Genomic DNA, 10,866 nt, shown 5'->3' on the forward strand with positions numbered 1-10,866 from the left:
AAGCTCTTCAACCCTAAGACGTGATCTCGACAATCCGACACTCCAAACTGATGCAGGGAGGAAGCGGCGACCCATAAGGCCACATTAGGAGTAAGGAGAGGAGCAGCAGCGTGATCGAATCGGTGCGGGGCCCGGAGGCCCGAAAACCCAAGGCGGAATTTGCACCGCGGCGAGGGGCCACACTGAGACGCCAGGCTCTCGAGGGCAGCGGCGCCCACTAGGAGCCCCCGGCCCGACGCGGCTGGGGGCATACAGCATCGACTAAGACCCTGGGCGAGCGGGCGGGGCCCGTCCGCGGTCGTGAATGGGATGGCAACCCAGATCCCGCAAACCTGAGCAACTAACCACCCGGAGGCCGGAGAGACGACAATGGAAACGGGGGAGCAAACTAAGCACTCAACCAACTCAAGCGCAGTGAGTAACCAACGATCCTAGCACCTCCTAGAGGCATAAACACCCCCCTTCCCCAAAGGGCCCCGAGAGACTACTCCAGAGCCCCCACAGAAGCGACCGGGCCCCAACATCAGAACTAGTAACATTACCGTAAACCAACCCATTGGGGGCCCCCATCCCGACACGGCCGCGAACTTGCAGCACCGACTGGGACCCTGAGCGATCAGAAGAAGCCCATCCGCGGCCTAGAACGGGATTGCTGCCCAGATCCCGTAAACCTGAGCGACCAACCTTCCAGAGATCGGAGAGACGGCAATGGAAACGGGGGAACAAACTGAGTACTCAGCCAACCGCAGTGAGTAACCAATGACCCAACCACCTCCCAGAAGTACAAACCCCCCCCCGAAGAGCCCCTGAGAGACCTCCCCAGAGTCTCGCCGGTAGCGGCCGGGCCCCGTCGTCGTCGTCAGAACTAATAACATTAACGCTGGCCTACCCGGCCGCGCACTGGCCTAAGCAGACCAGAGTCACGCCGACTGCAACTTATCTTGCCCACCAGCGTCCCGGTGGATGGCGCCGCCGCGTTGCGGACTGCACAAAACGCTTACACCCTCGCTTAAAATCCTAATCATCTGACTAAAGTAACGACCTTTCGAAGGTCCAGCCTCGGAAGACCATAATCGGACACCCATATCCTAACCTGCCGCAAATAGACGCCCTCACCTCTACCAATACAGGACAAAGCTAACAAAATGGGCAAGCCCAAAAAACGAGATGGTCAAGACCAAGAAGAACCAACAGCAGACAAGACGCCCGGACAACCTCTCCACTCGGCTTCCCTGAGCACAACAACTCAACAAGAAACAACCCTGGATACAATCCTACAAGCCATAAGGGAATCTCGCGAAGCACTCAAACAAAAAATAGATAATCTAACGGTGGACTTGTCACTGCTGAGAGACGATCATCGAAAACTCACAGAAAGAGTGGGGGCCACGGAAAAAACATTAAACGCGGTGACGTCTACTCAAAAGACATTGACTCTGGAGACATCCGATTTAATATCCAGGATCAAAACCCTAGAATCCAGAGCCGAGGACGCCGAGAATCGTTCCTGGAGGAGCAACCTGAGAATAATTGGAATGCCGGAAGGTATGGAACTCTCGGAATCGAACACAGAGACATTCCTAGAAAATTGGCTCAAAGACACAGGCCCGCCGGAGGGCTTTTCGGCATTCTTTGTGATCGAAAGAGCACACTGAGTCCCCGGCAGACCACCTCCACCGGGATCCAGACCCCGCCCGATAGTAGCAAAATTACTGCACTTTAAGGACAGGGACTATATCCTCTCACAAACTCGTATTAAAGGGGAAATCATTCTAGACAACCAGCGTATTATGGTATTCCCTGACTTCACCAAAGAAACTCAAACCCAGAGAGCTTCATACAATAACCATAAACGAGCCCTATGCGAGAAAGGCATCAAATATGCAATGCTCTTCCCGGCTAAACTGAGAGTTGAACACGAGGGCAAGACGCACTTTTTCTCAACCCCACAGCTGGTAGGAGATTGGCTAGAAACCCTAAATATTAAGGCCCATATTTATACTTTTTGACGCAAAACTGCACTAACGCAGTTTAGCGCCAAAAAAATTAGCGCCAGCTAACGCCATTCTGAAGCGCCATGCGGGCGCCGTATTTATTGAATGGCGTTAGCCGGCGTTAGCCGACTGGCGCTGCCAGGTGTGCGTGAAAAAAAACGACGTACACCAGGCCGCGCCGGCGTAAGGAAAAATGGCGTTTGGGCGTCCCAAAATGGGGCAAGTCAGGCTGAGGCAAAAAAATCGTCTTAACCCGATTTGCGCCATTTTTTTTGGGCGCCCAGATGCCATTAACATGACTCCTGTCTTAGCAAAGACAGGAGTCATGCCCCCTTGCCCAATGGCCATGCCCAGGGGACTTATGTCCCCTGGGCATGGTCATTGGACATAGTGGCATGTAGGGGGGCACAAATCAGGCCCCCCTATGCCACAAAAAAAAAAAAAGAAATACTTACCACAACTTACCTTTTCTTCCCTGGGATGGGTCCCTCCATCCTTGGGTGTCCTCCTGGGGTGGGCAAGGGTGGCAGGGGGTGTCCCTGGGGGCAGGGGAGGGCACCTCTGGGCTCATTCTGAGCCCACAGGTCCCTTAACGCCTGCCCTGACCCAGGCGTTAAAAAGAGGCGCAAATGCGGGGTTTTTTGCCCCGCCCACTCCCGGGCGTGATTTTTGCCCGGGAGTATAAATACCACGCACATGCATCGGAGTCATTTTTTATGACGGGAACGCCTACCTTGCATCTCATTAACGCAAGGAAGGTGTTCACGCCAAAAAATGACGCTAACTCCATGAACTTTGGCGCTAGACGCGTCTAACGCCAAAGTATAAATATGGAGTTAGTTTTGCGTCGAATTTGCGTCGAAAAAAACGACGCAAATTCGGCGCAAACGGAGTATAAATATGCCCCTTAATCTTTGAGTGAGCCGAGTGGATCATCCCGCGCCCCGGGCAGGAAACACGGTAAATCTTCTAAAAGAGCACTAGAAACTGCACCCTCCAGACACCAATCACTACAAGGAATGTGCGAAGCAGTAGATGCAGTAGCGGCCTTGAACAGAGGAGTCCCACACCGCTCGCAAACCTCAGGTGATGCCTCGGACCATGACTCGAGCTGCGGGAGTCTTCCAATATCATCCCAAGACACTTGCACCAATCTACCAAAAGTGACCCCCAGAACGGCGGAAGAACTCATCTAACCCTCGCAAGAACCGGTCAGTGATCACCCAATTTACCAAGCGATCACCCCCTATATACAACCCCTGCAGAGGCGAACCTTCTAGGCAACCTCCAGTGTACAGTAAACCTCGAATACTCACTCACGGGCAGCAAATATACCTCAGCCGGGTCCCCGGAACGTCCCGGGGTGTAAGCTCTCGGCCCTGACGCGCCTCCCACCTCCAATAGGAAATAGGATAGTTTATATGGTTTGGACGGGGGAAGTTTTGTCATCTGGTCCTGGGGAGAGGGAGTTGGGTAAAGTTCGAATTAGAGTTGGGAATGGGACAAGTCATACAAACACAATCACCTTAGAAGGCAGATCTCAAACTAAATATAGGTTGACTAACTTAGTCTCACTCGCCGCAGAGCCCATGAGTAACTCTGCCAACACAACCAAGATTAACCAAGATAATGACTACTCACTATAAGATTATAACCTGGAATGTAAGAGGCCTAAATAATATGTCCAAACGATACAAAATTCACAACTACCTCAAGCGAAGGGGGGTACACATAGCCCTACTACAAGAAACTCACCTGACAGAGCAGGAAGTTAAAGCCCTTAGCAAAAGATGGAGAGGTCAAATAATTGCCACTAACTACTCAGCCTATGCTAGGGGAGTTCTTATGTGGATCCGTCCCGGGGTCCCTTTCCAAATACTCCACAAGGTTATCGATAAAGAGGGAAGATACGTATTAGCAAGTGGAAGATTAGGTGGCAGAGAAGTGACAATAGGAGGAGTATACGCCCCCAACCACGACCAAGGTAAATTCCTCGACAGGTTATCGCTAGAATTAGGTCCTCTTCTGGCTGTCACAAATATAATCGGAGGGGACTTTAACTGCATCACCAGTAACTCCCTGGACAGATCGCACCCCCCAGTATCACAATCCCAATCACTGAAAACGGCAAAGCAACTCATAGAATGGCAGCAACACTGGCAATTAATAGACTGTTGGAGAACACTTAACCCACACTCTAGGGACTACTCATACTACTCACCTGTACATGATCTACATGTTAGACTCGATACCATCCTGGTATCCCCTGAAATACAGAGCGACGTGGTATCCGCGGAATATCTTAGCCAAACGATTTCTGATCATAACCCCCTGATAACTTCAATGGCCTGGGGCCGAGAGAGACCGACAATCCCAACCTGGCGCCTCAGAGCAGAAATGCTCGAAGACGAAGCGTTTAAACATACTTTACATACAGCTATCGGAGAGTATTTCAAACATAACGAGGGTACGGCGTCTACTAGATCCATTGAATGTGAAACTTTTAAAATAGTTATCCGGGGAAAATGCATTGCTGAAAATATAGGGGCCCGAAAGTCAATCGAAGCAGAACTTCTTCAACTGGAAGACTCTCTTAGAGACCTGGAAAAAAAGTGCCCCACACAACCTGACTTAGCGGCTACTAGGACGAAAATTCACATAGCTTCTAATACACTTGCCCGCTTCGATTATAAACAACACGTAACCAGACTACACTCAGAGGGGGACAAAGCTAGCGCTTTACTTGCCTGGCTCGCGCAACCCCCAAAAAAACAAACTGTAATAGTCGAAATCGAAAACTCACAGGGCACATACGTTTACACCCAAAAAGACATTAACTCTGTCTTCCAAGAGTACTATGCACTCCTATATGCCCCCCCACTATAACACTGACCCCTACCCAGTTACGTGAATTAGAGTCCCTCACCACCCCCAACCTGTCAACAGCAGACAATTCGGCTCTAGCGACGCCTATATCGATCGCGGAAATAAAAACAGCAATCCAAAGCATGGCCAGGGGTAAATTACCAGGAGCGGATGGGCTTCCACTAGAATTCTACCACCAGTATCAAGCCCTACTAGCCCCCCATCTCTGCGCATTGTATGCAGAAGCATGGAACAGTAACTCCCTCCCACAATCCACCAACACGGCTATTATGATCCCCCTGCTAAAACCAGATAGACCTGCCACAGACGTCCGCTCTTATCACCCCCTATCAATGCTCAACATAGATTACAAAATTTTAAGCCGGATTTTAGCTGATAGATTACTCCCCCATATGCCATCATTGATTCACCAAGACCAATCGGGTTTCATACCCAATCGTAGCACATCCCAAAACATTAGACGCCTCATATCAATACTCCACTCTTTGCCCCCGAACTTGCCACAAGCGGCGATCATCTCGGTAGATATTGAGAAGGCATTTGACAGTTTAAGATGGGATTATCTGGAACAAGCTATGCTAAAGTTGGGGCTGGGCAGAGGATTTGTAAGGTGGACCAAACTATTATATACTAACCCTACTGCAAGAGTAAAAACAGGCAACTACATTTCCCCTTCTTTTCAGATTGGCAGGGGTACAAGACAAGGATGTCCATTATCCCCCCTTCTTTTCGCAATCGCCATAGAGCCCCTAGCGCATATGGCAAGAACAGGCCTCCATTATAGGGGCATCCCAATAAATAATTGGACCCACCACATCGCATTATACGCAGATGACATGTTGCTCTTCCTACAAAACTTAGAATCAGATTTACCTGGGGCCATGAGAATGATGGACAGCTACGGTACTGCCTCCGGACTGCGGCTTACCTGGAGAAAGTCCGCCATTTTCCCACTACACAAAGAGACCCCGGAGCCAAATGACACAAGAGGCCTCCCCTGGTCACCTAACACATTCAAATACTTAGGAGTAAAAATTTACCACTCAGTAAATGACCTACTAGAAGGAAACATACAAGGAGCACTCAGAGGGATCAGAGCCACTATGCGCTTTTGGGAAACATTACCACTAACAGTCACAGGCAGAGTAGCTCTTCTCAAAATGATAGTGCTGCCCAGACTGCTGTACTATTTCTCAACTATCCCACTCATAATCCCGAAAGCAGTACTCAAAGAGATAGAGTCCATGTCTACAAACTTCATCTGGGGTCCGAGTAGACATAGAATGGCACTAAGAACACTCCAGAGACCTACAGCTGAGGGTGGCCTTGCCGCCCCAGATATGGAGTTATACTACTGGGCAGGACAACTTCAATGGGTCGCAAAATTATTATGCAGCCCTCCAATTGAGGCTGAGCTACGCCTTCCCTTAAACTGCCCCATAGACAGGATACAGGGCATACTACTGAACCCCCGGAAAACCAAACAGCTGCTCCCAATAGAGTGGGAGTCTGCTAGACACTGTTGGTCTCAACATCTGAAACGCTCCTGCATTAATACCCCTTACACCCCGGAGGCCCCACTGTCCTGCATGATCCATATCTCAGGGAAGCAAAGTATATCAGGCCTCAATAAACTAATTTTGCATAATATTACTAAACTAGGAGACCTATACGGCAGAGGGAAACTCCTCACATACACTGAGCTACAAACACAATATAACCTCCCCCCGGTTTATTCATTACCCACAACACCATCATTAAAATCGCTCAAAAAACCTGGAGAACTGGAATCCTTGAACCCCCCGCTCATAATAGCAGCAATACCATTTGCTCCATTGGGGATCTAAAAGGGGTAGTATCCAGAATCTACAAAGCGCTACAAGCCAGCACATGCCTACCCCTAGAAAAACTCAAAGACAAATGGCAATCGGACTTAAATATCGCTTGGGATGAAAAGCAATGGAGTCAGATCGTCTCTCGTATCTATCCAGTTTCCAGAAATGCCAGGTTCAAATTAATAAACCTATACATTTTTCACAGAGCTTACATGACCCCACACATGATCTCCAAAATCTATAGAACAAACTCCTCAAGCTGTCCTAGATGCACGGAACCAGCAGCCAACCTTATACATATGCTCTGGAGCTGCCCCCAACTTAACACATTCTGGGAAGAGGCCTTTGCTAAAACATCAGCCTGCACTGATAGATTATTAATTAAATCCCCAGCAGTGGCGCTACTGGGGGACTTTCCACGCCCGATAGCTCTTAAAATTTCCAACAAATTTATAGACCTTGCTCTAATCCTAGCAAGAAGGGAAATAACCACAAACTGGAAATCACCAACGGGCCCACAAATATCCAGATGGCAAAACTCTTTAGTGAAGTGGGCAGAAGCAGAAGAAACGTCACTGCTTCGCAAGGCAATACGCGAACTCCGACCAAGGGATGATGCATCCCAATGGGAATTAATCCTGGAAAAACTAAAATCACCAAATGTATTCTCCGAAGAAGCAAACAGAACCACTACGGACTCAGATACAGACTCCAACGCAACACAGGAAACCTAATGGCTCTGCGAGCGAGGACAGAAACAACTAACAATTGAGACCTGCCAAATGTGAATAATTTTTATATAATTTGTAGCATGAGGGGAGGGAGGTGGGAACAGTTAATCTAAGCAGCGTTACGATAATGTTGTTGTTATTGTTATATTCAAAAATTGGAATAAAATCTTTAAAAAAATAAATAAAATGGCTGAGAAAGATAGTGTGAATGAGAAACTTCCTAGCTAATGAGAAGGAAAATGTAAATACTATTTAGGACATGGAGCCAAGGATTATGCCTTACTTTATCCACTCTTTATTATACAACAGTTTCAAAGGTTAAAGATAAAACCCCATAAATACTACACATCCCATGAACCAAAGGGATAGTGTCCATAACAACCAATAACCAATCCAACTGCAGCCCGAACATCTATATGTAACCATGTCTTCTGTAGTCCTTCCTCGTCTTCACTGTAGGAAGTTAAGTTCAAGCAACTTCAATCGGTTTTAGGATCAGAGCCTATAAATAAAACACATTTTATTAAATCAATACCTGCCTATGCAGAACACGCTTCAATAATAACCATTCATAACAAACCATAAATCACAGCTTGGTAAACCTAACAATATATCAGTGAATATGTCAGAGAGGACCATAATCCTACTTTTGCTCATTGTATAATTGGAAATCAACAAGAAGACAAAATACTTCAAAGATACAAGTGAATGAAAAGACAATACCGTACATCACCATAACTGTATCAACCTTCCTGTTACACCCCATAAAATCAGGGAGGGCAACATATTTCCAATGTGTTCGGGAGGGCTAATCCTCGCCTCCGTGTCCTTAATAGAATTGAGACTTTCCTTCTCGTTATCTAGGAAATTTCTCATTCTAACTCAGAACCGGAGGTGAGGACTATGCATGTTTAAAGCTCACTTACCACCAACACTGATGCTTCATATATGGGCTTTAAATAAAACCTCTCAAAAGTAGACTCTGAAGACCAATCAACCGTATTCATTATGGGGGTCATTCTGACCCTGGCGGTCATGGACCGCCAGGGCCAACGACCGCGGAAGCACCGGCAACAGGCTGGAGGTGCTTCTGGGGCCATTCTGACCGCGGCGGTAAAGCCGCGGTCAGAAAAGGGAAACCGGCGGTTTCCCGCCGGTTTCCCGCTGCCCCAGGGAATCCTCCACGGCGGCGCTGCAAGCAGCGCCGCCATGGGGATTCCGACCCCCTTCCCGCCATCCTGTTTCTGGCGGTTTTCACCGCCAGAAACAGGATGGCGGGAACGGGTGTCGTGGGGCACCTGGGGGCCCCTGCAGTGCCCATGCCACTGGCATGGGCACTGCAGGGGCCCCCTAACAGGGCCCCATTAAGATTTTCAGTGTCTGCTTAGAAAATAAATGTGAGCCTAACTATAACGTCCCTGTAATCTTTGTTTTTCTCAGTGAATTTCTATGTTTTTCTAACATATATGGGAGATTCAGGAAGACCTTGGCACCCAGCTTCGGCTTATTCTGATCCCTATGAAGGGGAATCTAACGCATCTGACATGTTCAAGTCAGAGAGCATTTACCCTAAGTCCTCAGAATGGTGTCTGGTCCAAAAAGTAGCAGATTATGTGGCTGGCAAAATCTGCCAACCCCAAGGAGATGCGTGCTCGCTTGCGGGCAGAATATTCTAGACCCACCCTAGATGGCAAGGTCGCATCGATCCCAGATATAGATCCTAAAATGTGCACCTTTTTTGCCAAATACATGAGGGATGCCAAGAAGGGGATTGACCACTCCTTGCAGGCATGTCAGGACATGTTTCTTGATGTTCTGGGCCGCCTGACTCAGATTATTCAATTGGCCATGCGTTCCAAACAAACAGGGAACCCCCTACCCACTGACATTGTAGTGGGATGGGCTCAGAGGGCGGTGTGTCTTTTAGGCAACACCAACTGTGCTCCATTGACAGAGAGGCACTGCTCACTGCTGATAAAAAAATAGACCCCAAGTTAGAGGAGCTGTCTAATACGGAAGCAGGGGAGGTTGCACAGGGCAACCTGTTCGGCAAGCCTTTCGTAAAAGAGTTCTGGAAGTTTGTAGCCACTTTCTCTGCTTTGGACAAGGCACACACCTCCATAAAGAAAGGCTTCCGCCAGGGCCGGAAGAGGCAGGGTTTACTCTTCTGGCCGCTCTAATTTCCAAGACTCCACAGAAGTCAAGCAAGATGCAATAATGGATGGCAAGACAGCTGGCAGGGAGCCTTCTTCCCCAACAGGGGAGGCGGAAGGGGAAGAAACAACTGCAGCGCCCGTGGTGGGGCTAATGCTCCTGGAGGATTTAATGGCAAGCAGTACCCTTTCTTTCCTTCAAAAGCAGGGGAGGCTGAAGTTATTTGCTCACAAATGGGCAGAGGGTATATCAGACCCGTGGGTCCTAGAATGGTAAACGGATGTCACATAGAATTCCTTGGTTCCCCGGTTCCGGTGGTAACACCAGCTCCACTATTCTTTTCAGAAACAGACAGGGCCTTGATCGATGCAAAAGTACAGAAGCTCCTCAAAAAAGGAGCAATTCAGAGGTCTGTATTACACCCTCAAGGTTTGTGAGTAATCTATTCTTAGTGGAGAAGGACAAAAGATTTTGCCCAGTGATACACTTACGAGCCTTCAATGAGTGGATAATATGCCGCCACTTCAAAATGGAGGGTATTCACCTCCTCAGGGATCTGATGATGCAGGGGGACTGGATGGTGCATCTGGATCTCAAGGATGCGTATCTCAGGGTCCCTATCTTTCCACTACATTGCTGCTTCCCACAGTTCATATGGAGACAGCAGGTCTTCGAATTCCAGTCTCTCCCATTCAAACTTTCATCAGAACCATGGCGCTTCATGAAACTCCTCAAACCGGAAGTGGAAACCCTCAAAACACAGGGCATCAGGTTGATCATTTACATAGATGACATCCTCCTGATAGATCAATCTCAGTCCCAGTTTCAATCTCACTTGGCCACAACTATGGCCCTACAGCAGAAACTAGGTTTAGTCATCAACCATCAGAAATTAGAATTGATCCTGGCTCAGACCATGACCTTCTTGGGGTTTCTCATTGATTCCAATGCAGCCACTATAAGTCTCCAGGAATCAAAGGTAGACAAATGGGTTTGTTGGCATGTGGAGAGAAACCTGTATCCCGAGGGGGCCCAAATTACTGATATCTTGAATTTTCTGGCAGAGTTGAAGATGCCTTCAAGTATTGCAAGATCCTGTAGTGTAGGAAGCCCAGAAAAATCGCTTGGATCAAAGATGATAACAGCCCACCTATCTAGACCAATTCCTTCTCGATCTTGCTTACCTTTGATTCCTGGAGACTTATAGTGGCTGCATTGGAATCAATGAGAAACCCCAAGAAGGTCATGGTCTGAGCCAGGATCAAT

At 48.2% G+C, this 10,866-nt stretch overlaps 1 protein-coding gene across 1 annotated transcript; it reads left to right on the forward strand.

Annotated features, from left to right (window-relative positions):
• Positions 1 to 1,145: 1,145 nt before the first annotated feature.
• Positions 1,146 to 1,655, forward strand: LOC138293903 (uncharacterized). The gene has a single exon (XM_069233191.1). The coding sequence runs from the start codon at positions 1,146 to 1,148 to the stop codon at positions 1,653 to 1,655; it is 510 nt and encodes a 169-aa protein (XP_069089292.1).
• Positions 1,656 to 10,866: the final 9,211 nt, after the last annotated feature.

Source organism: Pleurodeles waltl, chromosome 4_2 (genome assembly GCF_031143425.1).
Source record: "Pleurodeles waltl isolate 20211129_DDA chromosome 4_2, aPleWal1.hap1.20221129, whole genome shotgun sequence".
In the NCBI taxonomy this organism is placed as follows: Eukaryota; Metazoa; Chordata; class Amphibia; order Caudata; family Salamandridae; genus Pleurodeles; species Pleurodeles waltl.